The following is a 25,788-nucleotide window of genomic DNA, read 5'->3' as shown; positions in this document are numbered from 1 at the left end:
TTGTCATATTTATTATGAAAACGTAATTAAAAGTGCATGTTTGCAAAAATTACTCTTTTTCAGAAAGTTCATTCATATCAATATAAATTCATTCAAAATAAATTGACATAACGCCTATAACTGGCAAATGTTTTGCACGTGCACAACGTGCGTAGCTCACAAACCTCAAACAATTATTTAGACTAGAAATCGCTCATCTACACCATAACTTTGATTACACTACAAGTCTTTTGACACCACATTCGATACAAAATTTGGCCGTCTCTACGGGAAATTTATTCCCGCACTCGTGACAGAAGCGTGAGAGACGCGGTGCGGGGATGGAGTCTCTACGTTGTCGGTGCAGAGATGTTTCAGATCCACTGGAGCTCAGGGTCTCATGCCGTGGTCTCCATGTAGGACTGTGCCTAGAAGACGCCCGGGAGCTAACTTTTTTATCTGTGAAAATATCATAAAGTATTAAAGTGAGGAAACACGAAGATTAATAAAAAAAATACACAATTAATAATTGTTAGTTAACCGTTAATTGCAGGGGTCTCTAGTTCCTTGTGTGTTTCAGTACGCGGTATCGGCCCATCAAGCTCAGCTGACCGTTCCATTGCTAAAAATTCTTCACTAGAAATTGAGCGGACATCATCTTTGTGGCTACTGTTTGAATCGGAACCAACAGGTTCAAGAGACGTGACTCCGTTCTGCTCTTTTACATTACACAAAGATAACTTTGACGGGGATATTCTATTTAGGCTAAAAAATATAAAATACCATTAATCTATTAATAATTCGCAATGAAATGTAATACTTTAAAAATATATTTAGTAACTGTGAAATAATTCCAAGTAATTAATTACCTGACTAACCTGCTATATGCTGAATCATTGGTTGATTTTCCATTTGGTGTGTAGTTTCCGTTGTGGTTAGTTTCATGTTTGTTAGGTTTGTGGTCCACTTTTCGACGAAATTCTTTCTTTGACTTATCATTATATATGATCTTATTGTTATTGACAACCTCTTTATTCGAAGATTGATTTTCAATTCTTTCGGACTCATAGAATTTGTCAAAATCTTTTAAAGATTGCATCAGATCATCTTCAAGTTGGTCTGTCTTGTGACGACCTTTTGAATTATCTAACTTAGTTCCGGTTTTCTTTTGAATGGAGTCAAGGAGGGAGGTGGAACGTTTAATAGAGGATGGGAAAATTTTATCACTTACTATATTGTTACTGCTAAAAATAAGAGAATTAGATTTGTTAACAGGAATCAAACCATTTCTACCACTATTTACTACTTTGGGAGAGTTAACAACTTTTGTTTCGGTACTGACATTATTTGAAAGATCGGATTTCGCGACTATTCTAGTTGTTGAACTACATGTGCGCTTATTTTCGATCTTTTGTTTATGAACTTCTTCATCGAAAGAAATCATAAATTCTTCCAAGTCAAAGTCTTCGCAAAGAGAATCATCGTCTCTTATTGAAGTTTTTGAAGCTATACTTTGTTCTAAAGATGACATCATTTTTTCATATTGAGAATTAAATTCACTTAATAATGGTGGGTTCATTTTATTGTTGGTGAAATTTTCATTTTTGTCAATTTTATTACATGAATCTTTTACGTTATTTTTGACTGCGCTAAATGAATCAAATTTTGCAGGTAAATTTTCTGTCGTTAGCAAGGATTCCATACTACTTATTATGTCAGGGTTATTTAATATTGTATTAACATTAATTGGCAAATTGTCGTTTTCATTAATAAGACGCGGGTCTATATAATTACTGTCAGTCATTGAAGTATTGTCTGAAGAAAGTATAGCGTCGAGATTAACAAAATCTTTCTTTTCATCGGTTTTGTTTATTTTATCTAACTTTAGAGGTTGTTTTATGGTGCTACGTTGAAAACCGTGATGCATGGATTGAGATATTTTGGGAATTTTGTCTTTTAATTTAGGTGTACTATAACTAGAATTTGAATAACTCGAAAAAGAGCGGTTTAAGTTGCTGTTACGACACAAGTAAGATTTTTCAGTGGAACTAATATTTTCTTTACTAGATTTAGTAAAAGTCGTATTAAGTTTTTGACTAGGTTTCTTATCGTTCCGGTTTAATCTAAACGAGCTACACCTACCGCCAAAGGACTGACTACTGTTGTCATTATTTGAGCTACCAAAGGATTTCATTCGTTGCAGTGTGGGTGTTTTTTGATAAGTCTTGTTTATAGTGTCTTTTATCATTTTAGTATTTTCAGTTCGGTAACTTGTGGATAGTTTTTCTTTAGGGCGTAAACTAGGCAGGGTTCTGTTGGAATCTTTGGGATTATTATTTTTTTTGGGAATATTAGTATCAGAGGACATGAGTTCTTTCATCTGTTTTGCTGCAGATACGAAGGGATCGTAATTATCATCAAGCCTGAAAATTTTAAATGTTTTTTCCAATTTAATACGGATGATATGTTAATGTGTTTAAAACACTTAATGTGTGTCAGCATTCCGATTATTATGGTATATAATTAAAAATAAATTGAGTAGCATGAATGTAATGTATTTTCATGATTTATTTACGTATATATGTATATATATATATTTAATTACTAAATAATAGATAAAGCAATACCTTTGTGCAGCAAGCAATAACTTTAATGAAGGATAAAAATATAGAATGTTAAGATTAATATAGCACACACCAGTTTTAAGAATAAATCGAAATATGCTTTAATCCGATCGAAATAAATCATGAACATATTAATCAGAATACTACGTAAATTATTTTCTTTAAATATTTTTTACTTTCGAAAATAATATATTTGTAATATACCATAACCGTGAACGGTATAGATAGATAGGGACTTAAGGGATAACCAATAAGACCTTTTATTTTCGATGCGAGGCAACTTTAACGGTGGCGATTCATCACAGATATCCTCTTGGTTTTCTTTTATGATAAATGTTCGATATTCGCTGTTTGTTCTTTTCTTATGTTTTAACATTCTAGAGTTTCTATTTGCTTTATATATATTACAATGCACATTTTTATCATTATCGTTTTGTGAAAATTTATTAGTTTTATTTATTGACGGTAACTTTAATTCCGAAGGTTTTTCTTCTATTGAATTATTTTCAACTGCCTGTTTTTCTTCATAAAATTTAAGTCCATATACTGTGATGTGCTCCATATCGCATACATTTTTTTTAAACTCAGACTCATTCATTTCTTTGTATTTTGTTAAATTGTCTGCTTCATGATCTGCTTCGTTTAGAAGATCTTTCAAGTTACTTTTTAATTCTTCTAAAGTGTCTGAGAAAACAGGCCCAGTTTTATTAGTATCTTTGGTGCTATTTTCAGAGAGTTTTCTATTCATTGATTCAATCGAATCTGTTCGTGGCGTATGAATATTTTGAACAGATTTTTCTATGTTATTTGTTTCGAGTTGTGTTTTATCATTATTAATCATTTTATCCGTTATGCTCAGAAATTCCTCTAAATCAGCAGGATCCTCCGTGAATTTTGTATATGTATCACCACTACTATGACGACAAACTAAAACTGTATCAGCCTCTGCGCTAACCTCTTTTTTAATATCAAATGAGTCTTCAAAACTTCCCTCACTTAGATCGTGTTCACAATTAGTTTCAATATTTTCTGCTGATAGGTTAGATATACTGTCTACCATATTATCATTTGAAGAGTTCTTGTTCGGCTCTATATAATTTATATAATGTATGTCAAATACAGTTTTATTTATATCTTCACAAGTCTTTTTCTTTTCTAAATTATTTTTAGTTAAAGAATCATCGGTAAAAGATTTACATAAGGTTAAATTTGATTGATTCACCAACGATAAATTTTCGTTTGATTGGTTAATATTTTCGTTACAAGTTTTATCGCTCTCAACATCGCAAAAACTTAGTATTTTAGGATTTTTATACAGCAACTTTACAGGCGAATCTGAATTATCAACTTTAACTAGTTTTATTTTATTTTTTGATAATGATTTGTTTCGTTTTTTATTCACTGGGTTATGTTCTGAATTGTCATATATGACACAAGGTATACAAGGACACAGAAGTTCTGTATTTATTCCTACTGATTGACTATTTTTGTCTCTATTCGTATTTATTGAACCATTCTCGAGGCTATCTAAACTGATCGTACTTTCTTTAATTTTCTTTGTATAATCTTTTTTAATATTGTATTTTGCTGTTACTTTATTTTTAACATTTGATGAACTAGCATTTTGTCTGGAAAGTGACGATGAAGTAGCTTGGTCTTCAGCTTCAATTGAGTTAAGATTATTCGTTTTGTCTAACACCTGTGCTTCGATTACTTTCTTCTCTTTTATTAGATTTGTTTTTCTTGGTATTGGAATTTGACTTTTTGGATCTTTCGAATCTTTTTTATCTAAACTCTTTGCTCCGTTCTTTAATTTATCTTTTTGTACATTTTGTTTCTTTTCACTATATTTGTTAGCAATTTCTTCGAGTTTTTTTAGTTGTTCTCGTTTTTTTATATTTAATCTGGATTTGGGTTTACTTTGTGTATCATCTTTTTTAATATTAAGGTCTGTATTGGTTTGTTGGATATCGAATGGATCAGATTCTTGGATCGGTCTAAGGAATGGGAAAGGAAGGGTTTTATTAATTTTGGAAAAAAATTACAAACAAGGAGATAGGAATGAAAAATCTCACTTAAATATATTTAAAAAAAAACCATTGATCCTTCCTTTCCCCTTATTCGCTACATGTGACAGGATACTGAGAGATGAATAGTAAAAAATCAAAGTTATACCTGGAACTGCTTAGGTCTTTGGCAAGTCTTGCTTGTCTGGCTTTCACATTTGCATCTCCTGATGAATTATTTTGACCAATTCTTGAGTTTCTAATAACTGGAACGTGCGCTGTATTTTCTTCGTGGTAGTCATTGCTGGACACGGATTCTGTCGATGTTTTATTACAATGTACATCTACCGACCCACAATGGAGTTAATACTCAATGTTCTCTCTCCTTAACAAGAAAGACTTTGGTCTGTTACTCTTGCAATAGCGAAATGATTGATCAATTAAATTTACAACGGTGAGTATTATACCTGACGCTCTGGTACGAGTGTGCCTGTAGTCTCCGTACTCACGAGGCGGTGAGATACCGCGCGTCGATTCCACTGATGCGGACCGACTGTTGGATGATTTTTCACGTGTTTGTGAGGATCTTGAAAACATATAAATATATTTAAAAGTATGAACATATTTTACTACATAACATACTTAGTTATGTCGAATCTAGGTAGGAATATAGTATCCACCTTAAAGGACATAGAAAATAATTTATAAGGATAGGTGTATTAAAAATAATAGAAAACAACTAAAAATAATAGAAACCGATTTTATTAAATTTCTCCTTGTTTTGAAAAGCAGCTGAAGCCGTAGATCACTATGTCGGACAGTATTAAGAAAAATAATACATATTAAGCACTTGTGTTGGCGTATAGTCTTTTAATATCTCCGGTAGTCTATCTTCTGTCACAAACGTATTACATATCTCTAATGAATTTAAGAGATTTGTCACAAAAATTAAATCTATAATTTTAAAATAGGAATTAATAAAACAACAAGACATTTACTATAAATAAATCCTTCCGCACATTACTAAAATATGATCCAGAATTAAATGAGATATAAAGAAAAATACATAAAAGAAAGAACACATGAAAAACAAGCATGGATACTTTGTCTGAGAACGATTGGAGGTGCTTGATTATTGAGTTATTGTATTATAATATTTACGATTAAACATGTACATAGATGGCATATTTACCGTCTGCCACGAACTGGGGGCGCTTTATACTGCGTGCGAGCGTTTAGCCTCTGCTTCGCATCAGCAATATGAGGGGGAGGCTGCCCGGGCGCCGCCGGCAAGATCTTTGCCTTGTCTGCGCACCACTCCACGTGACGCTCGAACGCACGCAGGCCGAACGCCCGATTGCAATGCGGACACTTCTGTAGGTCGGCCGCGGGCTGCAAAGTTAGGGCATATTTTACGAATATTACCCATTTAAGATTAAAATCGTCCTTTTTTGCAGTAATTTTTATATTGTTTTAAATATTATTGCTTGTCGATTATAATAAATTACCTAATTTTTTTACTTTACTTATGAAGATTAAATGATCATATTGATTAAATGTTTTACATAATCCCCTAAAATTTGGGGGTCGGTCCAAGGGCCTCAATCATAAAACTTACTCAACGTAAATTGTTATGTTTAGTAGCCAATTGGATACTTTTTCTACACATTTATGATTATATTAACCTACTGCACTGTACTCTCTGGTTTACTATTTAATGCGAGATTTAAGGTTTACACACAAGGCACCGTTTTGACGTGGATTGATTTGCGGTCCGATTTTGGTACGAATGCTGTCTGGCACCGATGTGGATGCGGTGCTATATACATGAGGCCTTAATCTTAAGTAGTTGGAGAGGAAAATACATATGATTTCTTTAAATTATACTCGTCATCATTCACTTGCTCTATATTGGACAATCTTTCGGAATTCGGGAAATGTGGTTCTCGTTTTCATTTACCTCTATCTCTATTCAGTTACCTGAGTCACCTATGTCATAGCCATTATTTAGTCAATACAATACATTTAATATATAATTAATACTCCATTGTTGATCATACCATAAAAAAAAATCAATTAAGGTTTTGAGGCTTGGAATATTAAATAAATTGATTAATGTAATATTTGAGACCAATACCTAACAAGATAAGAAAAAATTAAATGTTTAAAGATTATTGTAATCGATAGGAGAGCATGATTATTCTATTTTCGTTATACCAAGTCATAACGCTGTACTACTTATTTCAAGCACAAAAGCACTCCGTGTATACAGATTCAACACTAATGAGTACCAATTAGCATTACAAAATGGCCTCATGAACATATTTTTAAATGAGAAAGACCGCGTTCCTAGAAAACTTGAAAGGTATATTTTCCTCTTTCAAATTACATATAGTGAAAATGTCAAGATGTATAAAAACAAGCCATTCAGTTTCAACAAGGAAATATAATTTAAATAAATTATATTTGTCCAAAAGCAGCACTTTTAAAAGTTGAGAGTTAATAAATTATTGAAAAATATTTTATTTTAATAATATCGTATAATTTTGAAATTGCTTCTTTAGGCTATTCAGTTTTCAGATATAAAATCGGATAAAATATGTTGAATATTCTTACCTTCATAATAGCACTTCTTACAGAATGATTTTTAGGTTTGGGCGCAGCTTTGGCAGTGTTCGGCGGACTCTTCTCGAGGAAGGGACTGTTTTCTGGAAGACCGAAATTCTTTGGCAAGTATTGTTCTAAGTCCGTGCCTGCAATTGGTTACACCTCGTAAACATGCTAACGTGTATTGCAGGGTAACAGAGTTCTTACGAGTTGATTGAATTGCATTTACAGAACATTATTGTGTAATTATTAGTTTTGATGACGTGCTCTTTATCGCAGACACAGATCATAACAGGTGGAACAAACAGCAATCTACTGCTTACAATGCTTAATTATAAACATGAATCATGACAACCATATGCTCAGCTGAGCAAGTTAGATGGACTATCGTAGGCGTCAGTTACCGAAGTTAGCGCGACCACACGTTTTATGCAAATGTAGAGACTTCTGCGATTGTGTTATTCCACAAATATTATATGTAAATATTATTTTAATGACGTATTGAATCCAAATATAATTTCAATATAATTCTTAATAATTTTGAATCGAATATCATGCGAAAAATTTTAAGTGTATTGTCTCTATATTTTATTAACGAATACTTAAATGAGGTTTTATTATTGATTATTATTATAATTATTATCATTCAATAATATTTAACATTGCACGGACAAATGTTAGATATGAGTGACGTACATACGAGTACATACTCCCAGCGGATACTTCCAAATTCATAGACGACCTTGTATTTTAATATTCTCAGCACACTTTTTATCACCATCGATTCACACTACAAACTAAATATTTCGCAAAGTTACATTTGTATACATATATTTGTATATCCTAATTTATTTATTATTATGTAAACATTTAAATCGAACAGTTATAAATATACATTAAACATTAGATAATGAATCTTAACAACATCGGAAATAAATACATATATTTATCGAAACAAGTCTTCTCAGTTTGAAGTTTATTCTACGTGTAGCTGTTTTATTTATTCTTAATTTTGATTAAAGTCCTATTAAACGAGTTCTAAGCTCATACGTCCGAAAGGGGATAATAAGATCAAGTCAACTTTCACGAGTCTCTAGAACGACGGTACCTATTCCGTTCTAGCAAATAAAATTCATCTGTCCTATTAACCATATTATTTCAGCTCGTAGACTTGTAGGTCAATAAAGTATTCATGTGAATGTAAGCTACTTCATTCTAGATTAAGTATCAACTTGGAATACACAAGCATGTAGCATGATTTGCTCTTGATGTGGGTACTGGTTAGTAAAACGTTCACATTCGACAGCAACAGTTAACTTTGCAAATAATGTCATGTACATGTTCACGCACTCACCAAATATGTAATCGTTCAATGAGTCCATCCCTTGTCACCCACAAAATAAAAAAATAAATATAAATACATTCATTTATAATGAATAAACACGCAATATCTAACGGAATATCGTACTGGAATACAAATCACTACATCAAAGGGTTCTAATAATGGTAGTGTTTCATTGTTATCTTCGTCATAAACAATTCCTAATTCATTAAAAGTGTTTAGTTATCCAACCACCCGAAAGCACTTACTTATTTGTTTATAAAAGCAACAAGATCATGCAGCAGTTTAAGGATAAAAAAAAGTAATTAAATAATCACCTTCACGTCGTTGTCTTGAGGAGTCGAAGGTTTTTCGTTTTTTCACGGTCATCTTCTCGCATATTTTGACGTGTTTCGCTAGCGACTGAGGCACGAACGTTCTTCCGCAAACAAGACATGGCGACAGAGGTAAAGGGCCAGAAGGTTCGGGGGCGACAGGAACTATCGGGTTCGTAGGAACTGGAGGGGAAGGCGGCGGCCCAACGCGAGTTGGGGGTGGAGTCCGTTGTATCGGCCGGAACGATTCGCTGCCGGTGGAAGCCGGACTGTGTAGATCCGGGGACGGCGAGCGGGAAGACTTTAAGGATTGTTGTTGTTCTTGTTGCCGTTTGCCTGAAACAGTTATAAAGTACCATTAATATACATAATAATATACTTACGAGTACAATATTATCCATTTCAACATATACATCGCTTTATAACCGCAATCATAACTTCTTTTTTCAGTTTTTCCGGCTAAGCGAGTACCTGGCGTGGTCAGCCACGTACCGTAATATATTAAATACTAGCAGAACCTGCGGCATTGCCCGCACGAAATTTATAATACTTTGCCGATAGCACACAAACCGTCACACCCATTTTACTCCCTTGAGGTGGGTTAAAAAATTGTCTTTATTTTTCCCCTTTACTCAAACTATCTCCATACCAAATTCAATCTTTATCGGTTTAGCGGTTTAAGTGTGAAGAGGTTATAGATTTACTTTCGCATTTATTATATTAGTATCGATAAATCATAGAATATGTAGGTTTAAAGTAAATATGTCTAATATACTAAAATATTTAAAATATATACCAACAAACGATACAATGATGTCAAGGAATGTGTGAGAAGTGGCATTAATTTGTGCTCGAATCATAGTTAAACATTGCAAGAATATTTGCATTTCAGTGTTTGTTTGCTTGTCATATGCAATATGTCAGCATGTGTGAAATATTTTTATCACAAAATCTTACAACAAGAACAACATACAATGTAAATATAATATCTTATTCGGCACGCTTGATTTAAAATGACATAAATAAAATGACTAAAATTAAATGAATACGCAAACATACTAATTATTATATTTGAACTGAAACTTATGGTGTTTTTTCCGTCCGCAAAAACATTAAAATTCTACAAATTCATTGCGATACGCCTGCAAGGGCATCGAGAAGGTAAACATGACGCAACCACTACAACCTCTATATCGATTTTGTTCAATTCTAGCGTAGAGTCACGCGATATTCAGTGCCATTAAAATATTAAGCGAATTGAGCAAAAAATTTCATCGAGATAAATAAATCATATTAACCAATTAAACGTATGTATTCATGAAATTAAAGTAACAATTAATTCAAAGCATACAATTGCAATAGACACATTACATGTTAGAATAACAATATTAAATAATGTGTAGCAAATTTGTAATTCAAACATATCGTATCATTGCCGATGTTATGTAAATACATTGAGCAAGATATCTAGTAATTATCCTCAATAAACAATAGAGATACTGGCGAAACAAATTAAAAATAAACCGCCTTTACGACCTACCAATTCTAATATCTCATACGAAATGTAAAATTTTAATAAAGGCATGGGTCCTCTATTTTTGTATTCAGTTAATGGGTTCAAACTCGACATTGAGTAGCCGCTTCCTTTTCATAATCACATTCAACGACACCCGATTCCGGTTATGTTGACACACCTTTATCACTGAAGTTTATGTTGTGTACTTTATGCAACTATGTTTATATTGAGAAATTTCATTCAGGTCGAAACCAGTTATACGACCTTGAACCGCTTGACTTAACAAGTAAAAATAACGTATTTAGTATATAGCACCTTATGAATCTTCGTTATATAACGCGAGATCTGTTAATTAAACTATATTTTATAATGGTTATATCGACTTAATCTCCATACACGACAGCGTATATAAATTATATGAAATGTATTCGTGAGGCGTTTTTAAACTAGTATCATCAAATACACTCGGTCACGGTCGGTAGTCCATTCTACACGATGTATTTAAAATGTATATTAAACGATCGGCATATTAAAAGTTAATAATAAAATAAACAATTCCATCTAATGCCGATCGTCTTCTAGAATTTTAACCATACAAAGATTTGAGGCCATATCATTCTACAAAATTTATAATATTCATTTAAATAATAATAGTATTTCTAAATGTATTTTTTACAGAATTCTAATTCTAAATGTTATAAGATTATAATTTTACGTATTAACATATTTCAATAAAAATGTGTAGGTATACATTTTTTATAGGACTGGTATGGAAGTTATACACAGACAAAAAGTTGTTTGTGACGCTTAACGCTTAACCGCCGACAGGGTTTTAACCATTATTACCATTCCGAGAAGATATTCGAGGTTCCCATACTTAAAAATATAAATCCGATAATTATGCCAAGCACATCGCTCACGCGTGCCACGAACGTAAATTACTACAGGTTTTATTTAACACGGAGCCGTAACGACTAACAAGCGGACCGCTGTCTGCCAACTTACAGTACGAAGCACATCAAAGGATTCAGTGCAAGTAATGAGCGCCCAGCAAGCGTCTCGTGTTACCGGCCCTGCACTCTGCAGTCTGTACCACAACGTACAATCAGACACATTGTTTCATGCGTCATCATCATGCATATGTATTTAGTTGATCAGCTAAAATTCTTCAATTGTATATCTGATGTTAAAATTTATCTAAATAAAGGATATTTATTATATTAGTATACCTAATGTATCTAGTAAATGTCCCAGTGCTTGTATTACCTACTTAGGAGGCCTTACCTACTACTTCTCTCTCCCTTTTGAGGTGACTATCAATATTAAAGTAATATTACGTTCATGACTTAAACATCGTCTTACTTAATTAATAGCACGAAATTGCGTTGACCTTAATATTCTGAATAAAGATAACATCTAAAGAAAGGCTTGTGGAATTTTACTGATAGCCCTGATATTTTATAAGGTTGTTATCTTAATGTCATCACAGATGCGACGACTACTATGAAAGTAAAAATTTTATTAACTCGTACGAGTTTTAAGATTGTCAATAACAGTCTTAATTTAAAACAGAGGGGATGGGAAGACATTATGAGGGTCGCCTGTGCTGGGCGATGCCTGGTACATTAACGAAGGGAAAAGTTGTACGGTATGAGTAAGTTGTAGCTACCGTGCTTTTATACGTAATTGCAAATTTCTAAAGGAAATAGACGTAAGAAATAAAAAAAATATCTAATTTAAACAATTACGTAACTATATGAGAACAATATAAATAACAATACAAAAGCAAAAAATGTATTCTTACATTGTTTTAAGATGATATATATAATTTATATATATCCAAAAACTACTGTACCATGATAGATGTACTGAAAAAACTAACCTCGACCGCACGCGATTTTAGTTCAATAATAATCCAATTTCATTTATTTGTTTAACGTTTCCGTATGTTTCCGTAGGTTTAATTTTTTTTCATATAAATAAATAATTTTACAACGTATACCATATATCTATCTAATAAGTATGACGAAAAGGCTAATTTTAATGATATATTCTTATCATTTTATGTTTATGTTGCTTTAAGAGAAACAGTCACAAAAAGAAATATTGACAATTGCGAAGCTACCAGATAAAGTTTTGAATATTCATAAAAATATAAAGTTTAAAATCTTAAAGTATATGATAACTACAAAAGAATAAGGTGGTCGACGCGAAAAATTAAACGTAAGTTCATTAAACTCAAGAGAACATTGTAACTAATCAATACGAATAAAAAATACATTACAGAAATATACTGTGACTGTAAACTATTAAAAAAAAAAATTGTTACGAAAACTCATTTATTTGGAATTATAGCGGAAAGCGTAACTTATGGATTAATGTTATGAATTATGATTCACCCGAAAACGCAATAAAGCGCAAAGAAACACTTAAGTAAATATTACGAATGAAGATTGCACGAAACTAACATTTATAGATCCACGAATGTCATGTAGGTAATATTAAAATAATTTGTGAAAGTGAATATTAACCATGTAATGGATACGATGTACAATCGCCAGAAACAAAGAAACATTATACATTAATGATATCCCATAATAGAATGTCAACATCGAATTGACGTAACCGATCTTTTATGACAAGTTGTGACACAAAAATTGTGTCAGATAGAGTTTAGGTAAAATATACTCTATTTCAACCATAACAGGAAAAAAGCCAAATAAACAACATTTGACAATTGACAGCAAATTGACGCGATATCATTGGTCGAGAGCTTGATATTCACAATAGATTTGCGAAAAAACGGTGTTTTGAACGTCGACGAAACTGTTATCGGAATTTTGGAAGAAAAATTAAAGTAGAAATAAGTAATTATGTGTAACAGTGTTGTATTATAAATAAAGATATATTATTCACAAACTCTTAGTAGTGCACAACATAGCTGAGATGCAAATCGCATGAAATACGTAACGTGTTTTAGAGAAAAAATTGTTCAGGTTGAATATCAAAAGTTCTTAGGGCGATAAGCGAAGTTCCTGAGAAATATGTGGATCATACTTTAATGAAATGCTTATGGCACCAGACATACGTTGATTCATAATGAATAAATTTAAAAATCTGTTTATTTTTTAAAAACAACTAAACCGATTCGAATCACATTTGGACAAACATTACACGCATTTATTCGTACATAAAGCCTATTATTGGACATAACAAGTACATATATCTACGTGTACTGTACACTTTGTAAATAATTTATCCATATTTAATATTTATTTATAATTATTTTTTAATAATGTTCTAGAAATTCCTGTTTTTGGTACCTTTCAAATCGTTATATCGTAAGAATTAAGATGTTTTATAATGAAGACTAACAAGTATTCTTTTAAGAGATATTGTACATGTTTAGCTTTGCATTGTCTTAAAACTATTTCAGGATCTAAACGATCTCTACCAATAAATGAAATAAAACATCATCAATTTCCAATTTTCACGCATTGTCCACAAACCGCAGAGGTTTATTCGAGTTGTTATGTTACGTGGGAAAAAGTCTCGCACGTCGTTTCAGACATTAAATACTTGATTAGACAATGTCGGACACTTTCTTCGGAAAGGTTACATTAGACCGTATCTTTTATATCAAGTATATTCGTGAGAAACACATATGCAGGTCGGTAACAGTGTGAGAGTTTGCTTTGTTGGTTCACGCTTCTTACGTCAATAAGATTTGGCTGGTTAGACGTATGGTAGAATTTAGTTAGAACTTCTTATTACGATTGATGAAAGATAAAAGGTATATATATATATATATATTTAAAGGAATATGTATATATATAATTTATTTTTCTAAACGAAAACGACCGTAAATGTTAAGCAATAGAATAAAATAATTTCTTTTAAATAAGTTTAAATTAAAGTTTATAACTTTTTAAGTATGAAAAAGTACCCTGAAATTTATCTCGATACAGTGAAAGCAATCTGATTCATATTTCCAATAGACAAATAGAAATCTATCTACGTTCACGTTGGCTGAGCCGCAACTCGTCCGCGATTTCATATTATGAAAACTAATATTCTCGTCTCAAATATCGTTTAACAAAAGAGATGATGTGATATATAAAATATGGACATTAAAAATAGTGTTTCCGATTTGTTAACTTCAATTATATTTTTTGTACACGCGAGAAATATTCATGAAAAACGATCTATTTAAATATAATAAATAAACAAAAAACCCTTAAGTAGTCTTTTCTTTTTTTTAACTAAAATGACACCATAAACGCAACGCAACGCATCTGACAACTATTTATGTAACTGCCGATTTTCATAACTTACCGCCCCAAAAAGTAATGCAATATAGATATAGATGCCAAATCTATCACTTCACTGGGTTTTATACTGTAATACAGTACCAAATAAATCATTATTTTTTAAAATAAATGTATCGATGTTATATTTAAATGTTAGTTTATCACTAAAAAAATATATTGAAGCATGAAAGTTTTTGATTATGTCCTCCTGATTGTTTTTGGGCACGGGGGCCATTCTCATTGAAGACTAGCATTTTTCATACATAGGTACTCATTTGGTACTTTAAGAGTGAGCGCAAACAAATGTACCGTCTACTCTCTCACTCTCATAATCCTATGGGACGATCAATCCGACACGGTCGAAGAGTTGATGCGCAGAAGCAACGCTTTGCTTCTTACTGCACGGGAGTATTAGCATTGCCATATTTATTAATCCAGCTTCTTACTATTTATTGGGCCCTTTACAAGCTAGCCACTAAACCAACAACAATTTAATACAAACAATGAAAACATTTTTTGTTTTAATTTGTAATATTGATAATTAATGTGATTCGGTTACCTGATTACACTATAACAGTTACAGATAAAAAATACTATGTTAAGCATACACGCTTAAAAGTACATGAAGATATTTTTAAATAATTTTACGCGGTGAAGAAAATCGTAAATGTTTTTTAAACCGTACAAATTATGTATGTAGAGTTGATTACACACGTGACGCTTGTAACCTTTAGCTTCTATTTGCATTTATGACAAACGTATTTTTATTAATTATATTTTATAGAGATTATACAAAATATTATAAATATTTTAATACTTTATAGACACTCGCGTTTTATTATGTAATAAATTTTGTAAATAATTATTAGTCACTATAAAAATATATATTAAAATTACCTTTGTATTTTATTTAAAAATAAAAATATTATACATAGACAATTCAATAAAGATAGTAATTATAAATTAGACAAATACGATAAAAGTCTCACCTGCTTTACGATTACCACAAAAACAAGAAAGCATTATTGTAAAAATAAAACAAGATTCAAGAAAACTCGTAACGTTAAGCGCGCTATCTTGAACACTGAACGCAAAACAATAAGCGTAAACAGTAGGTTCCAATATCGCAGTGGTTACACCACGTGCTTATCACTGGTTTATACACCTAACTCCGCGAGTTTAGGTTATCATGGCTGAGAACAGCCCGGATAAATATTTTGCAAGAAAACTTCCATTTCTTAATCCTATCACGTACACTTAAACAAATATCATAAAATAATAAAACACCACACAAAAAATTCAAATACAAACTGATCGCTACAATTAAAATTAGTTAAATTTAAACCAGATTAATTTGACAATACGTTGAAAGTGTCTTAACAAATTAGAACTCGCGTTGGTTAATTGACTTATGAGAATGATGTCGCAATAAATAATGCACTTCTTTTAAATGACTTTGAGATTTATAGCGCCTTTTAAAATCACAGTCTCGCTGGTTGTTGTTAAACCCGAATCAGCAGCTGCTCATCTCAGGATGGCTGTGCGTTCAATGAAATAATAAAATTCTGTCCCAGCTGCAGAATAGCGTGAAGTAATGCGAGTTAATAAAATTCAAAGCGTTAATTCTCGATATATAAGAATGCTAGCGAAATTTTAATCACCTATTGCTGAATTAATTGTTATAGTTCTATTATCATTAATTCGTCGCATGACGCCAAAGCGTTCGATTCGAAATCGCATGCTATGTCTTTATTAATGTTGTAATATTTTAATATAATTACCTGCGTTATTATTAACACACAAGACTAAATGCAAAATTATTATATCACGAAGCGGTTTTATTAAGAATTCAGCAGCCACATTGAATGTAGTATTGTACTATGTTTAAGTCAATACAAGTTATTTTGTAATAACTTATTAAGTGTTTGGATTACGTATAAGTATACTTGTTTAAACATTTTTAGCAAAAGTAATTATGTTTTTAGAAAATTACTAATGAAAAGTAATTACGAGTGAGTAATTCGTTGATTGGTTTGATCAAGATTATATTTATTACAAACTAACAAGTTTTAAAAATCGTTTATGTGACGAGTAATTTCTCGCACGTGACAAATCGCCAAACAATTCTCACGTACAATCCCTGTAACACTCGAGTTTCTTATTAGGCGATCAAAAACAGTATATTCCATACCTTTCTTCGAGCCGAATATCGATTTCAATTTTGATATCGTCCTCTTCTTCATTTTCAAATTTGGAACACTACAACTTTACACTTAACTATTATAGACATTTGATCACATCAGACAAAAATACACTCGGCATAGACGTATGCGTCCTCAAGTTTTTAGGTAGTGAATGCTTTTTGCTCCTTTTGCCGCTCTTATTTCCGTGCTACGAAAATAGGTCCAACGCTACACTTGCATCGGTTCAGGCGCATCACTCATACGTATCAACACAATCACTGTTCAGTTGCCTCTAAAACAAGCACTAAATATACGCCTGACATGTAAACACGAACTAAGCTAGTAGGTTTACAGCAAATGAAGTTCGCGTAATCGAGCGCCACTGCGAGTGTTATCTATATTATAGCCATGCTTATCAATTGTGTATCGTAATATAAGCATATGATAAAAAAAAATCCTAAAATTCGAAACGATTGATTCAATCGAATTGTATAGACGAATTTTAATAACACAGAGTTTTACACAGAGGAACGTTAAACGAAATATAATAAGATTTTAAAAGGCTTGATGTCAAGAACAATCTGACTGACGGCTATTCTTGTTCGTATTGCGTCCGCAACTGAACACGCAACGGCGCACGCGCTACGTTCAGAGTAATAGAGTGCCGATCCCTGTACGCACTGTCACAAAAATTGCTATAAAGCAAGTATTTCCGTTAACAAAATGTTGTTTCCGTTGAAATCCAAATAAGCACAGGAATGTAATTGATGTATCTCACGGCGATGCCTTTTGAACCGTTTCATTGGCGCAGTGGTGACAACACCGGAGACATCGTATCCGTTGGGCCTTTTAAAAATGGAATGAATGAGTGGCACTTTCGAGAAGAGACCGTTCACCGAAGGGCGGGTATAAATCACAAAGGGAACGACTGGGCTAGAAAACGTAATTACTTAAGGCCAGAAAGGGACAAAATGCCCAAAAAAATACAAAAGAATCTCATCGAAAAAGTTGCGACTAAGAGACGTGAGAAAAATAAATCTGAGGATTGTTGTTTATTGTTAATCTTCTTAATCATACTACATATTTCATATTAATAAAATATTTAATTAAAAAGAATAGTTAAAAACATACAATGTTTTTATGTTTTACCTACCATCAGACAATATCACAATTGAGTTAAAATTAATATGTATATTATACATTTTAATATGAATAGTACATACACGATATTTATAGATAAATATACAAATCACAACTAGTTGACTCTATTTGGGTAAATATAGGCTGAAACCATGTTGATTGTTGACATACGCTACGTTACGTTATTACGGGTTGAGAAACTTCTAAGTCAATCCGATTAGGACCGACTAACAAACTTTCGTCTTCATAACGTTTGTATAATCTATTTAGAATTAATAACATATTCAATTTCTTATTAATAGCGTTTTAGGAGTTGGTCGTTGTATACAAGATATAAAAAGCCTATGTTCTGCCTTGGGGCTCAAACTTGCTTCATAGCAAATTTCATCAATTCGGTCCACCACACGGTTTGGTGGTGAAAGAGCAACAGACAGACATAGTTACTTTCGCATATAATATTGGTATAGATTAAACTTTTAATCGTTTCTTAAAAAAGATTTAAAATAACTGATATAAATATAGGCTATACAATACCCTAGTCATTATATATTGACTACTGTCCTTTACGCACATAATCACCCAAGTGGAAGGCAGCGGTCCCGACTCGCACCAATGCGTCCGCACTACGGTGTTACGGTTAGTATAGACTTAAGACTTGTTGGGGTTTTATCTAAAACTTGTATACCTACGTCATATTCTATGACAAACTATTCAGCCATCAACAATATCGATACGTCATACGTCATTGCTTTATTTTCACTAATGAGTTGTTGCCTTGTTGCCTTCTGGTTTACTGTCAAATTTAACTAAATATGGATTCCAATCAAAGGCAATGAGATTAAGACGGATAATTTTAAAATATTTTAATTTTTGTTATATTTCTATCAGTCTTAAACTTCTATTGCGTTTATGTAGTTTAAGGGTTTTAAATTGTTGAATTTAAAACTAAGTAAAAATACAATGTAAAAAGTTATTTAAGGAACTATTTAAATAGCTCGATCGTTAAGTGCAAACTATTCATCAGTATTTGAAACTTTTTAACTTTTTAAATGCATATTTTAAACGCATATCTGCTTTTGTCTGTTATTATACAAAGAAATCAACGGTGTATTGATGAGATCCCCCCTCTACTATTATGTCTGAATATAAACAGGCAATGTTAACGAACTGTATTTCATACTCAAGATAGTTCATTGGATGCATAATGGTCGGAATGCTATAACAATTGAATAATGTTTACTTGATGGTTAAAAATACCTATATTACCTTAAGTCACGATAAAATTGAGCTGTTATTTATTACTTTTAAACGATACTTTTTATTAGTAAAGGTTTGTGATTAGGTAACGTATGCAAGACTTTTTCGATTACCATTATATGGTAGAAATAAATGTTAACGTGAACGCGGGAACCTGCAGTTTTGTATACTGACATTTATGGGTTAGAGGCATTAGACATTATCGACATAATAACACAATTACATAGTAGTTATAACCGAAAACTCGCTTTTGTCGATTTCGTTAGCTAATGTAGTTTAATTCAAAAATAAACGATACTCAGAAAAGAGCCATATTGATACCAGTAATATATATATATATGTGTGTGTGAAAAATCTTCGTAAATCAGAGCAATAAAGTATGTACATTAATCAGCACGCGTAGGAAGGTTCCTTACTTAGGTTCCTTACTTACTCATAAATGGTTACAAAAGACAAAGAGAACGGGTTAAGTCAGTTCTTAAACGACATATAATGTTCACAACATCTTTGTATCCTGATACTTATAAGGGCTCAAGAAGAGATACTTCACGCAACAGAGATTTTTAGAGCATCACGTTCACGACCAGTTAAGAAATATGCAGTCGGACTACCGTAAACAGGTTTTAGTTGTATACTTCATTCAGCATTCATAATGAGGAAGTGACGTAATGAAGTCGAACGGATAATCACTTTTGATCTAGACGTGTGAGACGAAACGCTGGTTTCGCAAGCTTAGCTTTTGTGTTTCGACAACGTTGTGAAAACAAACACAGTGTAGCTAGATTGCTATACATTAATTGACGATTAAAATAAGGAAATAAACTATATACCTACAAGTATTGAGTACTTTTCATTTTAGAAAATGTTCGTTAATTGTTAAACCAATAATTACTAAAAACAATATATTCAAAGAATTCGATACATAAGGAAAAAAGTACAGTTATAATTATAACTCAGTATGATGATAGAAAAAGCTTGGGTCAACATCACAGAAGTATATACAGATCTTGAGAGAGTCCAATGAAATAAGTATAATATTGTATTTATTGTATTTATGTTATTATCTATAGTGGCATGGATGAAGTCCAGGCCCCTTTCAAAATAACTAGTAAACTATCTTATAATTATATCGGTAACAATATTAAAAGTAAATAATACACAAACATCAACATTCAACAGGTACACGATTATCAATAAGGTCGTAGGTGGTCGACACATGACATTCACCATTGTTGTGAAAACTGATATCTTACGTAATTATGTATGTACGTAATAATTATCTTTCGTTTAAAGACTTTTTATCTTCTGATTTCCCACACGGTGTCGATGGATTAAAAATATTTTAACTTTATAGTACCTATACAAAATTAGAAGTTTTAAAAGAATACCGAAAAAATAATAAAAGTTTATATAGTATAGAAGTCGTAGATATAACGGTTAACATGCAAAATGTGTCAATAATACACTCTGTCTCTCTGTACCCGCATACGCGGAAACTTCAGGATGAATTTTAAACAAAGATTATTCAAAGCGGTATCACCGTGACTTATTCTAGCCATTCTTTGTTCCAATAAACACATATACGGATAAGTTCAAAAACCTCGTAACAAGGATTAATCAAATTTCAAACAAAATATTTCGCGCAACATTATAAACATAATATAATGATGAGAAATAATATAAAGTAAAGCATATATAATATGCATATATCACTTTCTAATGAAATGATTTGCAACGGGATAATGATCAAGACGTGACTGCAATCCGCTCTTGTCATTGGAACCATATGTCAGTCGTGGGCACGTGACGAATCTAAATCCCGATCTACAATATGATAAGCTGTGTGAGTTACACGTGACATGTCAGTCAAAAGCGTAAGAAAAGATTTAATTTTACATAACTGTAAGTTCTCATTAAGAAATTAGCAAATAATTCATGAAGATTTCTTCTACGGTTATCCTATAGAGTGTATACGTTTAACACTGAAATGAACAATACACGTGGATACCTACTGAAGGAGTAGGTATATAATATAATGTATGAAGTATATATGACATGGCCTACAAAAAACAAATAAACGTAATTTTATTATCTCAGTTAACAGGGCCGGATTGACAAGTTCAGGTTTTAGGTAACTCTCGTCTCGGGGACCTTTACCCTTTTCTCTCTTCCTAAAATATTTTTTTTCTACCACAAAACTATGTTATTCATAAATACGACGATTTCACTATATATCACCTAATTCAAAAAAATTACAAACAATTATTTCTTTATCAATTTTTGGGCCCCTAGGCAGAAGCCTAGAGTGCCTAATAGACAATAAACATGTGTCAGTTAAGCACATAAATATATAAACTAAGAGATTCTGATGAAACAGATTTCAATAAAATTCTGAGACAGATCTTATGTATGTTTCAACAGTTGAGCAACGGAGTATATAAGTTTGCATCATAGTTATGTACAACACGACAAATATACGCTATTCCTTCCAACTCTCCGTATTCTACGTGGATCGAAGTTTGTCAGATTACGTGGTTCAGTTTTATCGACGTGGAAGGAGAATTTCAACTTAGAACTGACTCAGAATATTGTGCAATATTATCAATATTTTTTTTTACCAATGTATTATATTTCGTTTTAATTCTTTTCAACAGCTTAAATTATACCTCACTCACAAGTCAGTTATGAATAATGAACGAGCTAGAAAAGAAGTGTTGTCATTTCATCAGACTTTTAGATTCCCTATAAAGTATGACACGAATTCTGTGAAACATTGTACGGATTTAAAAACTGAATAATTTTATATTCATGGTAATCTTTGTTTGAATTTAAATGTTATAATAGATTATTACGCAACTCCAATGCGGTGAAATAGGTCGCAATAAACGATTTGATCAATGATGCCGATTTCCTATTGATATATCGGTCAGGCCGATTCACTTATGATTAAAGACTTATACAAGTGCAGTAACTACATACAGCATACGACTTTTAAAAGCAATAAATGACTATCCATTTCGATAGGAGGCGAGCAAACGAGATAATTAGTGTACGCAATGCTTTATAATGTTTATATGTACTTTGATAAATATTTTATTATTACCCAGAGGTGGCTTGTCTGCTTTTTTTTTAGTTGTATTGAAAAGGTTGTGGCGTAATTATGCCTCTCTCCGCTGTATAAACTATCTCTACACAAAAAAACGCCGCGATCTATTGCCCTTTTGTAATGTGAGCGACCAAAAAAACACACTTTCGCATTTATACTTTATCACCGCCGATCATTAAATAAATTATAAACATAAGAAAACTCAGTGGTGCTCGGAATTAAACCCAATATGTTGATTATGAAGTCGCATGAGTCCTATCCACGAGGCTGTCTCAACTTAAGGGTTATGTGAAAGGAATTATTTATCCTAGTTATATCGATAAAATGTCGTATGATTAATAAAAAGGATGTAAAATATATCGAAATAATTCAATGCTTTATGCAGTGCCTTAATGCTTAGAGTCAACGTCCTATCTTTTAGAATGAGGGCAAGAAACGACATGTAAATCTGAATGACTAATGCTATCGTATCTGAACATCACAGACATCTTTTTGTTAAATTATAAATTGATTTTTTTAATGTTTTGGTGTCATTTTTATAATTAGTATTAAGAACTGAAATTTAAATATTTTTATTTAAAACAAACTGTCTTTAAGCATTATTATGTCTTTAAAAACCTTGCTTGCTTGCTTGAGGAAATATAAGTTATTTAAATATAATATTATCCTCGATCAGAATTAATTGAATTCCAATCTGAAGTCGCAATCACGTCATTACGCGAAAAATAAACCAAATAATAAATATATACAGATTTTTTTGTTTCTTCCATTTAACTTCTAAAGTATACACCATGAAGTTCAACTAGTTTATTTAAATAAACAATTATTTAAAACATTTTTCATCTTTCACATTTGTAGAAAAGGACCTAACCTACAAAAGCTTGATTGGTATCGTCACCATTCTCTTTTTAGCTGTTATAAACTTCGTGATCGTATGAATCAAATTCGTTCAATGACTTCAAATTAACGATGATCACAAAAAACATATCTGATTCAAGTGGGCAGTATCGTGAGACTCACACAAATAACTTGTGAACATGCAGTTTTACATTCGATAAAGATAAGTAAATATGAAAAGAACAAACTATGAATAAGAAGCAACTAAATATCTATAAGCTTTCGCTTTCACCAGTAATTGATTGATGGTTCCAATCATGAATCGACACAAAAATAAAACCAAATATTGAATTGGGTGTACCTTTGTTTGTACCTACATCGAACATTAATTATACTCAAAATAATAAAACACGTTTATTGTATAGCTACTCGAATGTAAACTACATAGTTACAAGTTATTGCAAATAACATGTTAACGTATGTTTTTATACGGAATATGACGATATTAATCACTAAAGCGCAATAATTAGGTATAACATTATACATTCAGAAACATTGTTCCATGGTAAAGATAATTATAATTATGAAACTAATGTTATATGACACTTTATTTTTAATTTATACGAAGTTATTACAACAAGCGTTAAATGTCGTAGTAGAGACAAAATGCTGATTTTGACATAATATGTTCAAGCGATAATCCTTGGAGTCGTTCACCGTAATGAAAACTGACACTTGCCTGTTATTATGAGAGACATATTTTATTCTAATTTCGCGTCTCAATTTTATCGAATATTGATCGTGTCTCTATAAGAGTAAGCTATAGCGTAAATAACATTCCTGTAAGTAGGCTATTACGGTAAATAAAATAGCTCTATGAATAAATTCTAACGAAGGCCTGGGTACATACCTATCTGCAGCTATTACGATTATATTGTGTCGTAATTCACATACATACCAAACATAATTGATTTTTGAAATATTTCACGAAAAATCTTTTACTTATCTTTTTTTTATATGTGAATTATGTAAACCCTAAAATGTAACTTAACGTTTTCATTAATTAATGCCGTCTACATCTCTCGCTAAGGCGTGGGCTTTTGTTTTTATGACGTAATACATCGAATTGCGCGCTATTGCATTTGTACAAGTCATAGAAACTGAGCCGCGATAAGCTTGCTTGCACCATATTTGATTTGTGTGTCTTTACCATAAGAAGTAACTCTTTAATGATAATGGCTTTGGTACTGGTCAATATTGATTCTTTAAGCATAGGTACTAAGATTTATTTTTATAAATAAACGACGATAAATATGGATATGTTTCGAATTGTATTTATTTACAGGCTTTAGATAAATATTATACAAATTAATAAAAAAAACACTAACAATTACGGTAGTATTGTTAATTCAATATAAGTCTTTAAACCTTGTCGTAATATGTATAAAAAATTGCAGTCGTAAAATATACAAGTATTAAGCAATACAACATTTTTTCTTTTTGTTTTTTTTATATTTTTTTTACATATTGTAACGAGAAAACAAATACAAAATAGTTTTAAGCCTAAATCAACACAAGTATCTTTTTGACCCCGATAAAAATATGATTATACTAACTTATACTATCAACCTCATGTATAATTTTCTTAACTATTATCAATTCTTGTGTTGTAAGTATAATTTGACATTTATTTTTGCAATGAATCAAATATCCTTAGACAAAATAATAAGGTCCTTCTATACGAACCTGTTTTTTAAATGGTTCGGAGAGTAAATAATACATGTGAAGGTCATATTATTACTTCACTATTAAATTTTATAATGTTTAAATTTAATAATTTAATACTCACCTTCGTAAATATCCATGTCGATTCCGGCCAAAAAAATTAAAAGTTTTTGAAAACGTTTCTATGACGACGCATGACAGCAACCTATTCCAATTCCTATTGGCCACAGAATACTTACAGATGTTATGTTAATGTATTTGCGGCCCACAGACTTACAGTAGTAAAGAATGTTAATTATTTTGGAAATGTACTTTTTATATTTTGTAAATATTTTAGAGATATCTTACGACATAATATTTACAAGTCTCTATAAATGTTTAAATATAAACAATAAGAATAAGATGGTCCTAAAAATTCTACGTTGTAATTTCGATTTTTGATTGATTCGGGATACATTTTTAAAAAGTTTTTATAATAAAAAATCAAAGAAGAAATAAATATCATTATAGGTACTATAAATTAGTATTAATAAAATATGAGTTATAATAAACAAAAACATATAAGAAATTTAAATAGCTTTAAGAAGTTATTTCGTACATTATATAATTTTGTTTTCACTAAATTTCCTTTTATATTTAGTATTATTTAAATAGTTATCAGTTTTAATTAGGCTACATAAACATTTTATTACTCATTCTAGGCATGAAAAAAATAAATGTCTATGGTTTTTCTGGAACGATTGTTTATAGGATTTCTGGTCTGGTTTTTTGTATTCGTCTTTTACTCCTAAAATTATCATTAATTAGTTAAAACAAAGTATCTGATATTTTAAATTTTAATA

At 31.4% G+C, this 25,788-nt stretch overlaps 2 protein-coding genes across 8 annotated transcripts in view; one reads left to right on the top strand and one right to left on the bottom strand.

Moving 5' to 3' along the window:
- The window catches only part of LOC113400289 (uncharacterized), a 215,511-nt gene extending 192,292 nt beyond the window's left edge, over positions 1 to 23,219 (top strand). Inside the window, exon 4 of one of the 2 annotated variants that reach the window (XM_064217503.1) lies at positions 23,202 to 23,219. The gene's annotated coding sequence lies outside the window, so the exon portion shown is untranslated. Of the gene's footprint in view, positions 1 to 167; positions 181 to 23,201 lie in introns of those variants that run through there. The other variant, XM_064217504.1, reaches the window with a different exon arrangement.
- On the bottom strand, positions 168 to 25,186 carry LOC113400266 (uncharacterized protein MAL13P1.304). Of its 6 annotated transcripts, XM_026639781.2 has the most exons (10): positions 16,890 to 17,497; positions 8,876 to 9,208; positions 7,226 to 7,362; positions 5,802 to 6,001; positions 5,077 to 5,195; positions 4,779 to 4,926; positions 2,861 to 4,600; positions 849 to 1,223; positions 521 to 744; positions 168 to 438 (listed from the first exon to the last, which is right to left on the bottom strand). In XM_026639781.2, exons 1-10 carry the CDS (start codon positions 16,939 to 16,941, stop codon positions 215 to 217), a joined length of 3,552 nt encoding a protein of 1,183 aa, XP_026495566.2. In that variant the 5' UTR covers positions 16,942 to 17,497; the 3' UTR covers positions 168 to 214. The 6 variants fall into 6 exon arrangements, with proteins under 6 accessions (XP_026495566.2, XP_026495564.1, XP_026495565.1 ...); XM_026639779.2 differs by lacking the exons at positions 2,861 to 4,600; positions 16,890 to 17,497 and adding an exon at positions 25,071 to 25,186 and having other exon boundaries at positions 849 to 2,402; XM_026639780.2 differs by lacking the exon at positions 2,861 to 4,600 and having other exon boundaries at positions 849 to 2,402; positions 7,226 to 7,317; positions 16,890 to 17,353.
- Between the last annotated feature and the right edge of the window lie 602 nt (positions 25,187 to 25,788).

Source organism: Vanessa tameamea, chromosome 17 (genome assembly GCF_037043105.1).
Source record: "Vanessa tameamea isolate UH-Manoa-2023 chromosome 17, ilVanTame1 primary haplotype, whole genome shotgun sequence".
Classification (NCBI taxonomy): domain Eukaryota; kingdom Metazoa; phylum Arthropoda; class Insecta; order Lepidoptera; family Nymphalidae; genus Vanessa; species Vanessa tameamea.
Note: the sequence above shows the minus strand (reverse complement) of the source record. Positions and strands in the feature narration are given on the sequence as shown.